Source organism: Neoarius graeffei, chromosome 5 (genome assembly GCF_027579695.1).
Source record: "Neoarius graeffei isolate fNeoGra1 chromosome 5, fNeoGra1.pri, whole genome shotgun sequence".
NCBI classification, from domain to species: Eukaryota; Metazoa; Chordata; class Actinopteri; order Siluriformes; family Ariidae; genus Neoarius; species Neoarius graeffei.
The window spans coordinates 42,747,456-42,768,807 of NC_083573.1; the positions used below are offsets into that span (position 1 = coordinate 42,747,456).

Below are 21,352 nucleotides of genomic sequence, written 5' to 3' on the forward strand. Positions count from 1 at the left end.
CCACCTGGAAAAAGGAAGCAAGGACGCCCGAAAACCACATGGAGGCGTACCATCATGCAAAAACTGAAGGAGACAGGGCTCTCATGGGGTGAGGCACAACATGCTGCAAACGACAGGAACAAATGGAGACGCCTTGTTGATGCCTTATGCCCCGCCCGGGATGAAGAGGACCAAGTAAGTTAGTTGAGTTGATGTCAGAAGGCAAACACACCTTCATGAAATTGTGAAAGTACAAGGTTGTTCATCAAAGGGCCGCAACTCTGGTAAAACGTGACCAAATTGAACAAAATAGCAATATGCGTACTAATGACATATAACAAGGCCTTTGGCCAAGTTTTGAGAAATTCCTCCACAAATTGAGAGAGGAGTTGATTTCAGAAGGAAAACACACTCATGAAATTGTCAAATCATAATTTTGGTAATCAAGGACTGTAACTCTGGTAAAATGTTACTGAATTTAACGAAATTACAATATGCATACTACTGACACAAAGAATCCTGTCAAGTTTCGTGAATTTCCTCCAAAAATTGAGGGAAGTTGATTTCAGAAAGCAAGCACACCTTGATGAAATTGCCAAAGTGCAAGTTTGTTAATAATCAAGGGCATAACTCTGGTAAAATTTGCCCAAATTAAACGAAGTTTCAATATAACTGTCATAAAACAAAGCCTTTTGCCAAGTTTGATTAAATTCCTCCACAAGTTGTGAGAGGAGTTGACTTCAGAAGAATGTACACCCTCATGAAACTGTCAAAGTAAAATTGTGAGAGGAGTTGACTTCAGAAGGTGAGTACCCTTTCTTGGGACGGACAGACAGACGTCGCCACGACCTAATCCCCCTTCGGGCTTTTCGGCCAGCGGGGGATAAAAAGTATCAAAAGCCTGCCATGATGATTTAATAACCATTTAGTTCTGTTTAATACATTTTGCGATTACACTGCGATTGTAATATGATCTGCAACATGCTAAAACAAACTGTGATCAAACTAGTGACCAGAAAATAACTGTGTTCATACTGAATGAAGACTTCTGCAATATCAGTGGTGTGGTGATCAAGATTATGAACAAAAGTGAGATGATAGGACATGGTGCTGTAGGAAAACAACCAACGACAAGGGGTTGTGATTTATTAATCTTTCTAAAGTTGAAGATCAATAATAGCACACCCTGAAGAGTTCTATTTCTCAATACCACTGCAATTTGCCAAAACTAACTACTTTTATTTATTAAAGAACAAAACATTTAACTGGATGTTTCCTCACCAGACTTTTTCTCTCTCTAAATTAATAAGACATATATATCAGTGGCGACTGGTGGTCATAAAAATAGGGGAGGACAGTGAGTGAATAGATAGGTGGATGGTTGAGAGAGAGAGAGAGAGAGAGAGAGGGGTTGGAAGTTGTGTGGGTGTTTACAACTGTTAGGGGGTTTGTATATTTTTAAAGATAAGCTCTGTTAAAAATGGGGTTTTTTGTTACTGCAAGAAATAAAAGTAAAATGTTTTTGAGGACACATCAGCATGGGAAATACCATGTAGTGTAATGCTTGTTGAATGAGCTATGTGACACTCCCATGTTAAAAGAGGAGCCCGCGAATCGCCCATGTTCTGAGCGCATACAATGGATGTCAATGAGGAGGTTAGGGAGGACGATATTTTGGCGAGTTTTTCTTCCATTTTTAATTGATAAAATATAGTTATTTCAACTGTTTTGACATGTTTTAAACGTTTGTCTATTAATTATATGTGTTTTTTTAAACTAATGTGTCCTGGAAATTCTTTCTTTAAAATTTTAAGGGAGGATCTTCCTCCCTTTCCTCAATGGAGGAGTCGCCATTGATATATATATATATAAAATAAACGGTGGCATGAAGATATGAAGTTTATCTTCAAGTGGTGAATGTACACTACCGTTCAAAAGTTTGGGGTCACCCAGACAATTTTGTGTTTTCCATGAAAAGTCACACTTTTATTTCCCACCATAAGTTGTAAAATGAATAGAAAATATAGTCAAGACATTTTTCTGGCCATTTTGAGCATTTAATCGACCCCACAAATGTGATGCTCCAGAAACTCAATCTGCTCAAAGGAAGGTCAGTTTTATAGCTTCTCTAAAGAGCTCAACTGTTTTCAGCTGTGCTAACATGATTGTACAAGGGTTTTCTAATCATCCATTAGCCTTCTGAGGCAATGAGCAAACACATTGTACCATTAGAACACTGGAGTGAGAGTTGCTGGAAATGGGCCTCTATACACCTATGGAGATATTGCACCAAAAACCAGACATTTGCAGCTAGAATAGTCATTTACCACATTAGCAATGTATAGAGTGGATTTCTGATTAGTTTAAAGTGATCTTTATTGAAAAGAACAGTGCTTTTCTTTCAAAAATAAGGACATTTCAAAGTGACCCCAAACTTTTGAACGGTAGTGTATATATTCACAAGTGAAGGAAGCAAACAAGTGATGCATTTTTTCAACACAAGAAGATAAACTTTATATCTATCTTCGCACCACCATATAATATTCGTTATATTATATGGACACATCCACAAAAAACACGCAAGTTAATCAAAAGAATTTTAATTTTGAACTGGTTCGCCATTTTGACAACGCACGTCTAGGCAGCGGGAAAACGCTGGGAGTGACATCATCGATATCCTCATGAGTAAAGATGGTGGAAAATGTCACTCAGATCCATGATGCATTTCATATGAAAAATCCAGTTTTTCAACACAAGAAGATAAACGTCATATCTTCAAGCCAACACGTGATTTTCTTTTTATTATATAGACATCCACAATCAAAGTACCTAAATTTATCAAAAAAACAATTCATCGATTTCATCATGAGTTCAGATACTGAAAAATGTTACTCAATATCCTGGATGTAGTTCGTATGAAAAATACGAGTGGTGTATTTCCCAGTAAAACACTCATGTCTATATAATAAAACACTAATAACCTTTAAATGAAACAATAAGGAAAAATACGAATACTAAAGAATGGCCTGTGACAAGTATAAGCATTCTAAATAATGGGCATCAGGGTAGATTGGAATATTTATTTCTATATTAATGTATGTTCAATATGTCTGCCTTAATGTTTATTGCTTCAACCTAAAAATAATATTGAGCTACCCTGCAACACCTCAACAAACACTTCAAATACTTGGTAAACAGAGAGAGAGAGAAAAAGAAAAAAATGAAAGAAAACATTAAAGAGAGACGGCCTTTCGGTTTCATAAAATCTGTGAAATTTGGTCATTGTGATCCATGTTTACTTCTGTAAAATGTCAGGCCATTCTGTGGCTGGGAAGTTATTTAATTTGAGGGGATTCCTGAGCAAATAATGTGCATGAAATCGCTCGCTTCACGCAGTCGAGCAGACAGAGGAAGTCCATGTACGCATGCGCAGGTTTACCTTTGACCGTGCACTGACAGTTGCATCGTTCTGTCGCTAAACGAACAGCTGATCACACCGAGGTGCTCGCTGACCGCCGATATTTATTAGTTTGGTCCTGCGTTTCCTTTCCTTCGCGACATAATGTCTTTTTTACTCGCTTTCCGTTACTGTAGTCGGTCTTTCACGTTTCATTTGCACCCCACAATGCCTTGCGTGAACGGGGAAAGCCCACCACGTGATGCATGACGGAGTATCTTGTATTGGGTCATGGTCAAGCGGGAAAAAAATAGCGGAGAATTTAGGGCCACATGGTCCTAAACTCATTAATTGTTCTATTTAAAGAAAACCTAATAAAATTGGAAATCTGTGATTCGAATTCGGCAGGTTTCGGTCCACTAAGCAAAAATAATTGGGTGTCGGGGAAAATTCTTTATGACCTACATTTGAGAAATCTGAAAGGCAGTATAGCTTTAAGGTAATGACTGCAGTGCAATGTTTCCACCCTGCACCTCAAAGCGGAAAATGAAAGAGCACCTTGACACACTGCATGTGATTGCAACCTTCGTTCTTCTGAATGGGAGACTTGCAGTTGGCGCAGGGTTTGGAGTTGGTGAGTAACCACAGACAGTTGGCAGCGTCTTCATACGCCTCACTCACACCTGCCACTGCAGGGGAAAAAGGACAAAAATAGCACGTCTTGTTTCAAGCGCAGACAACCAGACAAGGCATATTTTCATATGGTTATACAATAAACATGATTAGAAATGTAAATAAGATTCCTATGTTTTCACTGCATTTCTTGCTCATTTGAGTCAGGGGTTGATTAAAACAAAACCCTTAAGATGTAAATGGAAATTTCTTACACAACTTGCACCTCAGAGTACTCATTATCGACATGTAAAATGGTTCCCATAGAGGAGATGACAGTTTGGCCTTGCACGCCGTTATATTTCATCCCATTCAAGGAAATTCCAGGTATTGATCCAATCTAGGGGTGTTCACACGGCACATATTTGCATCGATGCTGCACCGATGTATTTTGTTGCGATATATCTTACACCGATGTAAATTTTGTGGAGCGTTCACACGTCACAAACCTGCTTACTAGAGAGAAGCGTGTTAGCACCGGTGCAGCCTCACTTGCGTTCACACGGCAGTTTTTGCGACCGTGCTATACGATAGTAATAATGCAGAAATGAAATATACGCATGCGTGAAAATGTACTTCCTTTTCCCGGTTGTCATGGCATCACCAAGCGCCGGGAAAACAACGTGGATGAAGACACCAGTGTTGCCAGATACTGCTGACGTTTTCCAGCCCAAAATAAGTTCAAATCCGCCAAAATGCACTTAAAACCGCCCAATCTGGCAACACTGGAAGACACGCAGTTTTGTTGTTGATATTCGCCATTTTGGAAGTGCAAAATACCAGGATGCAAATTATGCAATGCCCGTATGTAATCAACTCTCCTTGCGCGTAGCTAGTCTACCCCTGTAGCGTTCAGACGGCCCATTTTATATCGGTGCTGCCCCGCAAACTAGCATTTACTCCGGAGTAAATTTCTTAAACCACCTCCCGAGCAGGGTTAGATTTGCACCCGTTTAAGCAGCTTTCAGGGGCTACACCGGTATAACTTTGTACCGTGTGAACGCTCTACCGGGGCAGCCCCGGTGCTACACCGGAGTAAAAGTTGCCGTGTGAACACCCCTTCTGAGATAACATCACCATCGATCAAATGCTGTGTGTAGTGCTCTCTCACAAACCAGTTACCGCCAAACCTAGCATGGAGCTCCAATACAGTACCAGTCAAACGTTTAAAACACACCTTCTAATTGAATGGTGTGTGTTTATTTTTATTAATTATAAGACACTTCATGGATGTCATTTCTCTTTACTTAGCTGAGCGGTTCTTGATGTAATATGGATTACTAGTTGTAAAATAGGGCTATTTACTGTATTATTATTGTTGTTTACTGTTTGATCTCAAACACATTAAAAAGGCAAGAAATTGCACTAATTAACTTTTGACGAGGCGCTCCTGTTAACTGAAAAGCATTCCAGGTGACGCCCTCATGAAGTTGGTTAAGATAATGCCAACAGTGTATAAAGCATCATCAAGGTAAACACTGGCTACTTTGAAGAATCTAAAATATGAACCATTTAACACTGTTTTCCATGTATTATTTCATAGTCTTGATGTCTTCAGTATTGTTCTACAATGTAGAAAATAGTCTATATACAGTGCTGAGCGTAAATGAGTGCACCCCCTTTGAAAAGTAACATTTTAAACAATATCTCAATGAACACAAACAATTTCCAAAATGTTGACAAGACAAAGTTTAATATAACATCTGTTTAACTTATAACGTGAAAATAAGGTTAATAATATAAACTTGGATTACACATTTTTCAGTTTTACTCAAATTAGGGTGGTGCAAAAATGAGTACACCCCACAACAAAAACTACTACATCTAGTACTTTGTATGGCCTCCATGATTTTTAATGACAGCACCAAGTCTTCTAGGCATGGAATGAACAAGTTGGCGACATTTTGCAACATCAATCTTTTTCCATTCTTCAACAATGACCTCTTTTAGTGACTGGATGCTGGATGGAGAGCGATGCTCAACTTGTCTCTTCAGAATTCCCCAAAGAAAGTAATTTCTTTACACCGCAAAGGTGAAGGCTCCAAGATCATCAGCAAAGCTTTACTTATCAGTCAGAATACTGTAGGAAAGTGGTACAAAAATTTAAGAAAGATGGAACTGCAGCCATCTCACAGAGACGTCCAGGTCGTCCACGGAAGTTAACACCTCGACAGGAGCGTCTTCTGATGAGAAGGGTTGAAGAAAATCGGCATGCAAGTTCACTGCAGTTATCTAAAGAAGTAGAAAGCCAAACTGGGGTGACTATTTCCCGTGACGCAATACGGCGTACACTGCAGAGGAATGGCATGCATGGATGCCGTCCACGAAAGAAGTCTCTCTTAAAGCCCAGGCACAAAAAAAAGCCTGCTTAGAGTTTGCCAGGGCCCATGCTGACAAAGATGAAGACTACTGGGACTCTATACTCTGGAGTGATGAGACCAAGATAAATGTTTTTGGAACTGATGGCTTCAAAACTGTATGGTGTCGCAAAGGTGAGGAATACAAAGAAAAATGCATGGTGCCTACAGTGAAACATGGTGGTGGCAGTGTCCTTATGTGGGGCTGCATGAGTGCTGCTGGTGTCGGGGAGCTGCATTTCATTGATGGCATCATGAATTCACAGACGTATTGCTCTATACTGAAAGAGAAGATGCTACCATCACTCCGTGCCCTTGGTCGTCGTGCACTTTTCCAACATGACTAAACACACCTCTAAGGCCACTGTTGGATTTCTGAAGAAGAACAGGGTGAAAGTGATTCAGTGGCCAAGTATGTCTCCTGATCTGAACCCAATCGAACACCTATGGGGAATTCTGAAGAGACAAGTTGAGTATCACTCTCCATCCAGCATCCAGTCACTAAAAGAGGTCATTGTTGAAGAATGGAAAAAGATTGATGTTGCAAAATGTCGCCAACTTGTTCATTCCATGCCTAGAAGACTTGGTGCTGTCATTAAAAATCATGGAGGCCATACAAAGTACTAGATGTAGTAGTTTTTGTTGTGGGGTGTACTCATTTTTGCACCACCCTAATTTGAGTAAAACTGAAAAAATGTGTAATCTAAGTTATATTATTAACCTTACTTTCCCGTTATAAGTTAAACAGATGTTATATTAAACTTTGTCTTGTCAACATTTTGGAAATTGTTTGTGTTCATTGAGATCTTGTTTAAAATGTTACTTTTCAAAGGGGGTGTACTCATTTACACTCAGCACTGTATATAAAAACACCTATGAATCAGTAGGTGTCCAAACTTTGGACTGCTACTGTACATTAAAATCCTAACACTGATTGGTACTGGTTATGTATTTGTTCGTCAGATGTATAGCAAAACCACACTCACATTCTTCTGGCTTCATGTCAGTGACTTTCTGCAGCCACATTTTCCATGTTTGGCAGTCACAGGGTTCATGAGCCTCCCCCTGGCACTCCCTGCAGAGTCAGACACAAGCACACAGACACTGTAGCTCGGGGTGAAGGATGTGTATAGCGGCACGTACTGCACATCTGAACACGTAGCCTGCAAACATGCTTAATTTCAAGTTTGTATTCTGGCTATTGTACACTTCAATATTGCAACAGCTAGATAAGGAAGGCATTTATCATCATTTCATTCAACACATGTTTTTAAAAGGGAAAAAAAAAAAAACACAATTGAAATAGGCATCAGAATTTGGAAAGCCACCACAGGAACAACAATAATTATGCTGAATTGGCAGGCTAGTGATTCTCAGAACAGATTGATGCTAAAAGCCGGAGTCTTAAGTGAACTGCAGTCATTTATTGTTCATCAGAAGGACTATTAAGAAAATGAAGTTACATCAGTGACACAGCAGAGCTACAGTACTGCGCAAAAAGACTTGGGTACATGCAAAGAAATGCTGTAGACCAGAGGTCACCAAACTTTTTTCTCTGGGGGCCACACTGTCGTTCCTGACTGTGATGGGGGGCCGGGGTCGGGTCAGCTACAGTGGGGCAAAAAAGTATTTAGTCAGCCACCAATTGTGCAAGTTCTCCCGCTTAAAAAGATGAGAGAGGCCTGTAATTTTCATCATAGGTATACCTCAACTATGAGAGACAGAATTGGGGAAAAGAATCCAGGAAATCACATTGTAGGATTTTTAATGAATTAATTGGTAAATTCCTCGGTAAAATAAGTATTTGGTCACCTACAAACAAGCAAGATTTCTGGCTCTCACAGACCTGTAACAACTTCTTTAAGAGGCTCCTCTGTCCTCCACTCGTTACCTGTATTAATGGCACCTGTTTGAACTCGTTATCAGTATAAAAGACACCTGTCCACAACCTCAAACAGTCACACTCCAAACTCCACTATGGCCAAGACCAAAGAGCTGTCAAAGGACACCAGAAACAAAATTGTAGACCTGCACCAGGCTGGGAAGACTGAATCTGCAATAGGTAAGCAGCTTGGTGTGAAGAAATCAACTGTGGGAGCAATTATTAGAAAACGGAAGACATACAAGACCACTGATAATCTCCCTCGATCTGGGGCTCCACGCAAGATCTCACCCCGTGGGGTCAAAATGATCACAAGAATGGTGAGCAAAAATCCCAGAACCACACGGGGGGACCTAGTGAATGACCTGCAGAGAGCTGGGACCAAAGTAACAAAGGCTACCATCAGTAACACACTACGCTGCCAGGGACTCAAATCCTGCAGTGCCAGACGTGTCCCCCTGCTTAAGCCAGTACATGTCCAGGCCCGTCTGAAGTTTGCTAGAGAGCATTTGGATGAGCCAGAAGAGGATTGGGAGAATGTCATATGGTCAGATGAAACCAAAATAGAACTTTTTGGTAAAAACTCAACTTGTCGTGTTTGGAGGAGAAAGAATGCTGAGTTGCATCCAAAGAACACCATACCTACTGTGAAGCATGGGGGTGGAAACATCATGCTTTGGGGCTGTTTTTCTGCAAAGGGACCAGGACGACTGATCCGTGTAAAGGAAAGAATGAATGGGGCCATGTATCGTGAGATTTTGAGTGAAAACCTCCTTCCATCAGCAAGGGCATTGAAGATGAAACGTGGCTGGGTCTTTCAGCATGACAATGATCCCAAACACACCGCCCGGGCAACAAAGGAGTGGCTTTGTAAGAAGCATTTCAAGGTCCTGGAGTGGCCTAGCCAGTCTCCAGATCTCAACCCCATAGAAAATCTTTGGAGGGAGTTGAAAGTCCATGTTGCCCAGCGACAGCCCCAAAACATCACTGCTCTAGAGGAGATCTGCATGGAGGAATGGGCCAAAATACCAGCAACAGTGTGTGAAAACCTTGTGAAGACTTACAGAAAATGTTTGACCTCTGTCATTGCCAACAAAGGGTATATAACAAAGTATTGAGATGAACTTTTGTTATTGAGCAAATACTTATTTATTTTTCCACCATAATTTGCAAATAAATCCTTTAAAAATCAGACAAATGTGATTTTCTGGATTTTTTTTCCCCTCATTTTGTCTCTCATAGTTGAGGTATACCTATGATGAAAATTACAGGCCTCTCTCATCTTTTTAAGTGGGAGAACTTGCACAATTGCTGACTGACTAAATACTTTTTTGCCCCACTGTATATAACATAGAATTGTATGACCCAGACAAATATGCCCACCAGCAGGTCTCATTGTGTAGTAGAGATTACTAGCCTGGCACAGCCATCCCCACTACTATATCCACACTACTACGGTATATCCCATTTGTTTATCTTTACTAGTGGTTTGCAAAAGTAGTAATCGAGTCTTCACACTTTGTTTTAATTTGAAATACCACAGATATTGCATTTATTTATTTTCTAATAAAAATAACATCACAGCTGTCAAGGTAAGAAACATCTGCCTAGTTGAAGTGATTGACACTGGCAAAGGTGAGTGGAAAATTATAAATTGTAGGTAGGCCTGTTGATATTATTAATAATAATTGTGTGCAGCGCTTAATAAAGGCCAAATAAATAGGCCTAGAAAATAAATACATTTAAAAAAACAGTGAAATTATAATATGAGCAATAGATCAATAGATCACAGCAGTTGTGCTGTGTCCTGCACGTCATTGCTCTCATCCATGGCCAAAGCAAAAAACTCGAATTCTGACGTTCTCTCATATTCAGCTGGTCATACACGTTGTCCCCCAAATCTTCAGTTCGCCTGGTCATAGTAGGTGCGGAGAGACTCACCGCGTTGAGCGCATCCTTCTTGTCGGGACACACCTCCTCGGCCACAGCGAGCATGCATACTTTAACAAAGTCCCCGTCAGTAAACGGCTTTCCATGGGTAGCTAGTAGGTGAGCTACCTTATAGCTAGCTCGGACAGCAGCCTGGTTGATCTGGGTTTGGTGAAGGAATACATTCTGTTGTGCAGCCAGTCCGCATTTCATCCTCCGAATCCTGTCTTCTCTTGTTTGCCCTCACAAACTAGCATATTCTTTGTGGCGGGTTTCATAGTGACGACGCAGATTATATTCTTTGAAAACCGACACACTTTCTTTACATACAAGATAAACTGCACGGTCCTTACACTGAACGAAAAAATAATCGGTGGTCCACTGTTCTTTAAAAACTCTGCACTCTCTGCCAGCTTTTCGCTGACCGCTAGCCATTTTGCTGTCCTGAACACTGACAGTTCTCTGCGCGTGCGCTGCCTGTCACTGCTTGATCGCGAGCATATGACGAAAATTCGGAAAATATGAATAGTTCATTTTATAACTAAATATCAATTTTAATTGATAAAATCAACAAAATACAAGATGCAGACATGTTATTATTTGCCAAAAAGCAATTTTAAAAAAATAGGCCATGACCACTTTTGGGGATTGCCTCATAGGGCCGGTTCAAGTGGTGGGGGGCAGAGGGGCTGGGGGCTGGTCAAAGGGGGGTAGCGGGCTGGAGTCGGCCCGCGGGCCGTAGTTTGGTGACCCCTGCTGTAGACCAAAAATGGCTTAAAAAAAAAAATGAAATGTTTCAACATTTTGAAAAAAATATATACTATAAAACAGCAGTAAGCCATAATAGATTAGACAAAGTTAATATTTGGTGTGAGACGACCCTTTGCTTTAATAATAATAATAATAATAATAAGTCTAGCCCTGTGATGACCTGACGACTTGTCCAGGGAGTACCCTGCCTTTCGCCCGTAGTCAGCTGGGATAGGCTCCAGCTTGCCTGCGACCCTGTAGAACAGGATAAAGCGGCTAGAGATAATGAGATGAGATGAGATAAGTCTCCGGTACAGTGAGTGCAGTTTGATAAGGAAATGAGCTGTAGGTTTTACTGAGCATCTTACAGAACCAGCCACAGTTCTTCTGGACACTTTGACTGTCACACTTGCCTCTTCATTTTGCACTAAAGCCCAGTAGCCTTCATTATGGTGTCTTTTTTAATCTGAAAAGTAGTGTCTTATGTAATATGCTGCTCAGATACAACCCCCCCGGAGCATTTAATTTTGTGCTGGAAAACGAACGTTTGGAAATGTAAAATGTTTTTGTACTGACTCAATAATGTAGGAGTCATACAATAGAAATCTAAAAGTTTGTATGGAACAAGAGCGCTCTGAGAGCACAGTATCCCCCGCTGGCAACTCTGCCATAACTCTGGTAAAACGCGACTGAATTGAACGAAATTGCAATATGCGTATTACTGACATATAACACAGAATCCTGTCAAGTTTCATAAAATTCCTCTAAAAACTGTGAGAGGAGCTGATTTCAGAAGGCGAGTACCCTTCCTGGGACGGACAGACGGACATCGCCATGACATAATCCCCCTTCGGGCCTTTCGGCCAGCGGGGGATAAAAATTGTGAGGGAAGTTGATTTCAGAAAGCAAGCACACTTTGATGAAATTGCCAAAGTGCAAGGTTGTCAATAATCAAGGGCATAACTCTGGTAAAATTTGCCCAAATTAAACGAAATTTCAACATGCGTATAAATGTCATAAAACAAACAAAGCCTTTTGCCAAGTTTGGTGAAATTCCACCACAAATGGAGAGAGGAGTTGATTTCAGAAAGAAAACACACTCATGAAATTGTCAAAGTATAATTTTGGTAATCAAGGGCTGTAACTCTGGTAAAAATGTGACCAAATTGAACGAAATTACAATATGCATACTACCGACTTATGCCTCGGTCACAACCGGCCGTACGTGCTCCTACGGCCAGTCTACGTGCAAAAAACGCAAGAAACGCACGGAGGGCGCGCGTGTGACGTGCTGATTTTCAAGCCGTAGACTGGCCGCAGAGGTTCTTTGTCATGTCAAACTCACTCTACGGGCGCTTACGTTTTTTTCAGGTTGCAAGACAAACTTACAGCCAACATGCATCTTTCTCCACGAACAAAAAAAAAAAAAAAACACGCAGCAATTTGGGAAACGCCAAAAATCGCACAGCCAAAAAAATTGTACGTCCGGTTGTGACCTAGGTTATAAAGAATCCTGTCAAGTTTCGTGAAATTACTCCAAAAATTGTGAAAGGAGTTGATTTCAGAAGGTGAGTACCCTTCCCAGGAGGGAAGGATGGACAGACAGACAGACATCACCATGGCATAATCCCCCTTCAGGCCTTTTGGCCAGCGGGGGATTTAAAAAAAAAAAAAAGAAAAAAAAAAAGGGTGCCTAAGACAGTTCTGTATGTTCCTGCAATACAGATGAGCAAATGTCCACACAGCATATGGAGGAATGGAGACAAAAGTGCACTGAGGTAAGTGTAATGAGGCCTGGCACAGTCAGTCCTAGACACATAACTGAAGACTGTGCGTGTGTGCAGTTTGAACAGAAGGGACAGAGCTACAGGGATGAGATGATCAACGATTTGCCATGCCAGGAGGCAAAATATACACGTATGCCACAAATCATAAAATATAAATGCATATGAAGGAGGAGTTTTCAAAAGGGCAAAAATCTTTAACATTTAGGCCAATGATTTTCTTCTCCAGAGCCATAAAAATGAAAATTTTACAAGTAGAAACTGCCAGTGTTTTGATTTTAGGATGTGATTATGGCGGTGTGGTGACGATCAGCACTGACCAGCAGAAGAGATGGCCTTTGCCGCAGTCCACAGCCGGGGCCTGGAGCAGAGGAAAGCTGAGCGGGTCGGAGGCGCTGGCACCAGGCCCCTGCCTCGCCAAGCGTACCGCTCTCTCGCAGCCTGCCCGTGGGCACCACCGGATGGCAGGGTTGTTTTCCACGAAGGCCTGGCAGAGAACACCAGAGGGAGGCAGCAGGAAGGGAAAGAAATAAGCACAGACAAATAAGGCAGAGAGACTGACCCATTAAACCCAGCACATTTATAATTATTAAAATACACAATTTAAAAAAAAAATGCATCTTCATTTTACATGAGCTTAGCGACTGTGTTTTACAATACATAGTGATGCATGACGATCATTATTAACATATAAGCTTTAAACCTTTGGACATTACAAAGTAAATGATCAATAATGGCAGTCTTTCATTTCAGGCACAACTGCACTGTGATAAAAGTAAAGACACGGGTTAATTTTTTACATTTTTGAGACAGCCATCATGTCCGTTAGTAACCTCTAGCCTGACCAGCATTACAACAGAATTAAAGCATCCCAGCAAAAGATTCAGAGTTGTTATGGCAACATAATGAATAGTTATTGGACACACAGCATGAGACACGTCATTCCAAGGCATGTTCAGATTGCAGGGGCAGCGGATCATTACTGCCGTTTCTCCCTATAGCTCGCATTTTTGGTTAACGTTAGCCGTCGTGGCCAGATGTCACATTACGCATCGAAGTTCCTTCAGGAGAACGTGAGTGGAATGTCACTGAGCAGTGACAAATTAACAGCTAGTGATTAAATTGGTGGAAGAAAAAAAAAAAAGTTGGGTCAGCGGCAGTGGAGCAAGAGGTGACTCATTTTGTGAGTACAAATTTAGACTAAAAACATCCAGCGTAAATAAAAATATTTCCTTCCATGAGGCTTCAGCTTAGTCTTGCAAAGCATCACATTCATTAGGTTCTTAGAGGACGAACTACGCAACAATCGATTACTAAAGTAGCATCTATAGACCCCTTTCACTGACGTCACCCGAAACCGGAAGTAAACAGACCCTGCGCCATTTTGGAAGACCAACAAACTCGTGATTAGGGGGAAATAACAGCAGCGGTATGTGAACCCACAAGAATAAAGTGGAGTGGCAAACGACTTAGGCCAAGTTTACATTAGACCGTATCAGCGGATCATCAGATTAACGTTTTTAAAACGATTAGTGTGCACACAGCAACACCAATACACGATTCGCGTGCACACAGCAACACCAATACACGGATACGCTCGGCTCCGCAGGCATCCTGCGCTCCAAATCACTCCGCCCTGAACAGCGAGTGCCCTCTGGAGGGTGCGCACTCCGGCCCTGCGCAGCTCACAGAGCGCGCGAGTGAAGTGCACAAGCAATGATTCGGGACTGAGCCACTGTGTGTGTGATCCCAGCGCATATCACTTACCACTTGCAAGTGGAAGGATGGCAAGCCTAAAGACAATCATAACTACACAATGGGCAGTATTTGCATCAGTATTTGCAGTATTTTCATACTTTTATACTCTTTAATGAAAGGTGATACAAGGCGGAAGTCCGCGCCGTTTTTCAGCAGTCGCGTCACATGACCAACGCCAGCGAATCAGGAAGGTGGATGTCACAGTGACGGTGTCCAATGACGACGCCAGCTAGAGCTCAGCACAGCGTATCCGCGTATCTCAATGTTTACACAGCACCGGAGCTGACACGATCTGGATTGAATACGTGGACCCTGGCGGATTCCCGTTTCCCGGCGTTTTAATGTAAACGGACAGTGCATCCGCGAAGAAAACGAGACAGATACGGTCTAATGTAAACTTGGCCATAAACAAACAAATCTGAGCTGTTTTATTTATGATTTATTGGCCCAACAGTAGACTTGAAAGAAACCTGTGTGAGACTTGGCAAAAAACTGTGGATATAATGGATAAGTCTGTGCATGATCTGCGGACACTTTGAGGTAAGCAAACGCAAGAAATTCAGATTTAAAACATGCTAAATTGGCCCCAAGTTGATAACTGTATGAGGAGCAAGCCTCCCAGACTTCTACAATTTAATAATAATAATAATAATTTAGGATGGTTTAGGGCTTGCTCGCTGCTGCCAGGTTGGTTGTTGAGTAGCCTGACTGTTTTTTTTTTTTCTTGCGTGTGGTATCATTGTTGACGCGAGGTTGTTTTTTGAACATGCCAATGCGGACACGATTTCCCCTGATGAGTTATGACTTCAGACGCGATGCGTGTGTGGAGGTGTGGCGTCCGCGTGATGTGTGTAAGATAAGCTTCTCATGTGTTTGGAGATCCGCGCTCCGAGACAACCGCAAGCGCCCCCCCCCCCCCAAGGGAAAAAAAGGGACCCCCCGAAAATATCGGCATAGTTCGAACACTGAGTGTAGGCACTGGGTGTAAACAACAAATAGTTTACAATGTCTGGGTAGCAAACAGATGGCAGAATTGGTGTCCGGTCCTCCTTATGTTTCCATTCTCCCTTGCCGCGAGTCTTATCATATGGGTCAAACCCATCAATCACAGCCAGTTTCTCCGCATACCGTGCCCTTTCTGCAGCTGGTAATGTACTCACATAACCCGAATTATCATCCATTGTGTCACTTTACTCTCGCTCGTACTTTGTTTTATATTGTGAGTGCATGTACTTGGTCTTCCAATATGGCGCCTAACAAAATCTCGCGGCACGGTGACGTCATGTGAAAGGGGTCCATTAGTGTCATCCATGATAAGGTAATACCTTAATATCAAACTGCAGGTACCGCTTGTCCATCTCCCTGGACACGACACTTTCGATAATTTCCACAGGAACCAGCTGGAAGCAGTCGTAGGCTGGGCAGAAGATGTTATGAGCCTCTCCCTCCTGGATTTTCAGGTTCAAAAAGCTACCAGAGAAGACACTTCACTAAACAAAGCAGTCTTTAGTGGACATATTGGTCCAAGTGCTAAAAATAATACAGCTGTCACAAAGTACCATGTGGCATCTAGCAGCTTGCATCAAATCAGTTTTAAAAGCCCAATTTAATTTTAATAGTGACAAATGGGCTGTGAAACAATGGGGGTAAAAACAACTCACCTTTCCCAGCATGATCTGCAGAACTCATGCCCACACGGGATATCAACAGGCTCTTCGAACATGGAGGCAGCACACATACATATACCACACTGACAGAATAAACACAAAGCAAAAATCAGAGTGAGAGGCTTTCAGGACGTTTGAGGTGGTACATATCCATAAGAGGACGAGGCCAAGTGGGAAAACCACAGAAAGAAATACAAGTGCTGTGGATAAGAATAGACAATATTCAGGTCTCTAGTTTCAGAAGAGCTTAAATCAGTTACACATTGCGAGTTTAGTCTCGATTTCAGTCACTGAACCCCTCCCCCAAGATTCGGGACGATTCCCGCCAGGCTTGTAGTACTCGAGTCCAGCTCGTGCCCTAATTTTAAGGACTCGTGACTTGAGCATTGATGACAAGGACTCGGATTTTTTCATTATTTTTTGTAACACGCCATAATAATTTGGCATAAGATATTTATATCTACATTCATTTTATGTTCATTTTGTCCAAGAGAATGCACATTCACCTGTTCATGTGTCATGCTCAGGAACAATCAGGAACAAACTAATGTTAATGGCGCTAAAATGCCTGGAGAGAAGCCCCTAGGATCATCCGCTTTGCTTAGACAGACTTCTCGTGCAGTGGGAAAAAAATGCACTGCTGTGCATTCCATATGTAGAAGAACTATCGAGGAGACGACGGGGACAACCTCAAACTTCAATCGTCATTTGGAAATACTCCACCCAGAGAAGGAAGTGACACACTATGTTCATTGCTTTGTTGATAGCGGGGCTTGCTGACTGATGAACTAGCTAGTGTTAACCCTCTCTCATGTTATTTGCCCTGTTGATAGTGGGCGGGGCTTGCTGACTGATGAACAAGCTTTTTATCTGTGGTGTATTAACTAAAATGGGGCAGTCGAGCAGTAACGTTAGTCCAACAGCAGCAGAGATGCTTTCACATAAAGGCGGCAACAGCCACCGTCAAATGGTGCAGCTGGAGTCTTGTTCTCGGACTCGACTTGAAATTTTCTTTAATGACTTGGACTTGAACACTGAGGACTCGAGACTGGACTCGGACTCGAGGTTTAGTGACTCGACTACAACACCGATTCCCGCTGCACTGTCCCGTGGTGACTGCTCATTTAGCGCGAGTGGCCTCGTCATACAGACTGAGAAACTCACATGTCACTCATGCGGATATTTTCAATATGATTTGTGCAGGGGCGGCACGGTGGTGTACTGGTTAGCGCTGTCGCCTCACAGCAAGAAGATCCGGGTTCGAGCCCCGTGGTCGGCAAGGGCCTTTCTGTGCGGAGTTTGCATGTTCTCCCCGTGTCCGCGTGGGTTTCCTCCGGGTGCTCCGGTTTCCCCCACAGTCCAAAGACATGCAGGTTAGGTTAACTGGTGACTCTAAATTGACCGTAGGTGTGAATGTGAGTGTGAATGGTTGTCTGTGTCTATGTGTCAGCCCTATGATGACCTGGTGACTTGTCCAGGGTGTACCCCGCCTTTCGCCCATAGTCAGCTGGGATAGGCTCCAGCTTGCCTGCGACCCTGTAGAACAGGATAAAGCAGCTAGAGATAATGAGATGAGATGATTTGTGCAGCGTGAGCACCAGTGACAGTCTGAGAGGAAAACAAATTCATCTGCTGTCAAACACAGCAGATCCCTGAATCCAAGTCTCATCCATCTATTTGTGTGGGTGAGAGCAAAATGTAAGCACAATAACGTTGTTCTTACATGTTGCATATCATACCCAAATGACTGTTGGGAACAGCAAAATTAAAAATAAAAATGATTCCTGACGACGACGATACTTCTGGTTCTCTTTGCAGAACAGGCATTTCTCTCTGCTTACGTTCTACCAGTCAAACCTTCCGCCACATTTCTCTTATTTCTTGTTTCCATGCGAAATAGTGTAGAATCAACCACCACAGCCAAAAGTCACCAGATTCTTGGGTTTCAGTCACGTGACTTTTCTTAGCGATTTCACTTCCAGTAAAACAGCTGGTAGTCTAATAAACTAAAACAGCTGCCAAAGTGCAAACAACTAGCGATAAGTTATCAGAGTACGCTTATAATCTAGAAGCCACTGATCGCTTTAGATATATTCAGAAGATTGCTCTGTGCAATAGAATCGACCCCTACAGTCTGGAAAAGAAGGATTTGTCATACGATCTCGAAAACTACCCTTCAGTCGAGTTCCCCGACATCTCGAACTATCTGGTGTTGCAGACGTCCTTCTACACCGCAAAACAGATGAAAGCGTGGAAGAGTATGGAGGCTTACAACTTTTTTTTTTTGGTATGTGGCTGGGTAAAGGGCCTCGGGATCAAGTCGCTGCCGAATGAATCCTGTATTGTTTTTGCCCGTGTAGGTATTATTATTTTTTAAGCTTTTCATTCGCGTCTTTACAACAAAGCACTGCAAGTTGAAGTGTAAACAAACAACAGTTTCCTTGATTCTCACTCGTGTTGGCTCTTATCTCTCAGGTAAATCATTCCAAGATCATCAGAAACCCCTTTAAAGACCTGGATCTTAGTTAAATAAGACGGCAACGTGATCACTGCGCATTGTAACTGTATGGCTGGGTAAGAATTTTGTCACAACCTTCATGCATATGGACTTTGTGAGGAGTAAACAAAGAAACAGCTGGGGACTTTAGCGCTTCATGACTTAAAAAAACAAAAACAAAATAACACATAGCAAGAAAAGTACTTGGAAAACACTAAGGACATAGCTGAGAGAGAAATACAAACCTTTCACCAGAATCAGAAACACTTTTATTGCCAGGTATGTGGAGACACACGAGGAATCTGACTCCAGTTTCACTTAGCTCTCATAGTACAAAACAGATAAAAAGCGTATACACAAAACAAACAAACAAACAAACAAAAAAAATGGTGCAATAGGTACATAGTGCAAAGTAATCCAGGTAAACCAGGCGATCACTACAAACTCAAGCATGGTTTGACTCGGCCCCCTTCGATTTCAGTGAGAGGTTCAAAAGCCACCTTTCTCGACGTCTTTTTGTGAAATCCTGTGTTCGTTCATCCTTTTTTATTAGTTCATGTGGAACCCTGAAGAAACCTATCAGTTTTACAGTTTGATCGATTCGAACAACGTAAAATAACACAAGCCTAAGGCATTTTTCTTGCAAGCAATGCACCTTCTCTGTGCAAACGCTTTGTCAACTGAGCTTTGGTAGACCACCAGCTAAAGTTTTGAATAACTAATGACGCGGATGTGACGTCATGTGAAACCCAAGAATAGACAGCAGCTGTGTTTGAAACAGAAGGCTGCTGCCTTATTGTCTCGCTGGCATAATAGACAAGTGTCTCATAAGACAGGACCTTCAACTCAAGGCATCTTCTAAGGATGCTCATTTTTAACTTTCTTCTCGGCTAGTATTTACGGTAATGTGTCAGCACACCATGTAACTAAACCAAAAAGAGTTAGCTAGTTGGCTAACAGATGCCTCACAAATATCATCAAACAAATTTACAACCCCGATTCCAAAAAAGGTGGGACAAAGTACAAATTGTAAATAAAAACAGAATGCAATAATTTACAAATCTCAAAAACTGATATTGTATTCACAATAGAACATAGACAACATATCAAATGTCGAAAGTGAGACATTTTGAAATTTCATGCCAAATATTGGCTCATTTGAAATTTCATGACAGCAACACATCTCAAAAAAGTTGGGACAGGGGCAATAAGAGGCTGGAAAAGTTAAAGGTACAAAAAAGGAACAGCTGGAGGACCAAATTGCAACTCATTAGGTCAATTGGCAATAGGTCATTAACATGACTGGGTATAAAAAGAGCATCTTGGAGTGGCAGCGGCTCTCAGAAGTAAAGATGGGAAGAGGATCACCAATCCCCCTAATTCTGCACCGACAAATAGTGGAGCAATATCAGAAAGGAGTTCGACAGTGTAAAATTGCAAAGAGTTTGAACATATCATCATCTACAGTGCATAATATCATCAAAAGATTCAGAGAATCTGGAAGAATCTCTGTGCGTAAGGGTCAAGGCCGGAAAACCATACTGGGTGCCCGTGATCTTCGGGCCCTTAGACGGCACTGCATCACATACAGGCATGCTTCTGTATTGGAAATCACAAAATGGGCTCAGGAATATTTCCAGAGAACATTATCTGTGAACACAATTTACCGTGCCATCCGCCGTTGCCAGCTAAAACTCTATAGTTCAAAGAAGAAGCCGTATCTAAACATGATCCAGAAGCGCAGACGTCTTCTCTGGGCCAAGGCTCATTTAAAATGGACTGTGGCAAAGTGGAAAACTGTTCTGTGGTCAGACAAATCAAAATTTGAAGTTCTTTATGGAAATCAGGAACGCCGTGTCATTCGGACTAAAGAGGAGAAGGACGACCCAAGTTGTTATCAGCGCTCAGTTCAGAAGCCTGCATCTCTGATGGTATGGGGTTGCATTAGTGCATGTGGCATGGGCAGCTTACACATCTGGAAAGACGCCATCAATGCTGAAAGGTATATCCAGGTTCTAGAGCAACATATGCTCCCATCCAGACGACGTCCCTTTCAGGGAAGACCTTGCATTTTCCAACATGACGATACCAAACCACATACTGCATCAATTACAGCATCATGGCTGCGTAGAAGAAGGGTCCGGGTACTGAACTGGCCAGCCTGCAGTCCAGATCTTTCACCCATAGAAAATATTTGGCGCATCATAAAACGGAAGATACGACAAAAAAGACCTAAGACAGTTGAGCAACTAGAATCCTACATTAGACAAGAATGGGTTAACATTCCTATCCCTAAACTTGAGCAACTTGTCTCCTCAGTCCCCAGACATTTACAGACTGTTGTAAAGAGAAATGGGGATGTCTCACAGTGGGAAACATGGCCTTGTCCCAACTTTTTTGAGATGTGTTGTCATGAAATTTAAAAATCACCTAATTTTTCTCTTTAAATGATACATTTTCTCAGTTTAAACATTTGATATGTCATCTATGTTCTATTCTGAATAAAATATGGAATTTTGAAACTTCCACATCATTGCATTCCGTTTTTATTTACAATTTGTACTTTGTCCCAACTTTTTTTGAATCAGGGTTGTACTTTGTTACAGGCAAAGACTGATAAGGGAGTACAATGTTTATTTCTTGGCAACTTTTCAAAAATCTAAGTGGAAAAAAAGGCCCA

General features: G+C 41.9%; 1 protein-coding gene across 3 annotated transcripts in view; it reads right to left on the reverse strand.

Moving 5' to 3' along the window:
* The window catches only part of ankib1b (ankyrin repeat and IBR domain containing 1b), a 161,228-nt gene that overhangs the window by 19,945 nt on the left and 119,931 nt on the right, over positions 1–21,352 (reverse strand). For all 3 annotated transcript variants that reach the window (XM_060921740.1, XM_060921738.1, XM_060921739.1), the window contains exons 7-11: positions 16,170–16,258; positions 15,834–15,978; positions 13,071–13,237; positions 7,392–7,480; positions 3,935–4,065 (exon numbers count right to left, since the gene is read on the reverse strand). In XM_060921740.1, coding sequence (XP_060777723.1) covers positions 3,935–4,065; positions 7,392–7,480; positions 13,071–13,237; positions 15,834–15,978; positions 16,170–16,258 — 621 coding nt within the window. The remainder of the gene's footprint in view (positions 1–3,934; positions 4,066–7,391; positions 7,481–13,070; positions 13,238–15,833; positions 15,979–16,169; positions 16,259–21,352) is intronic.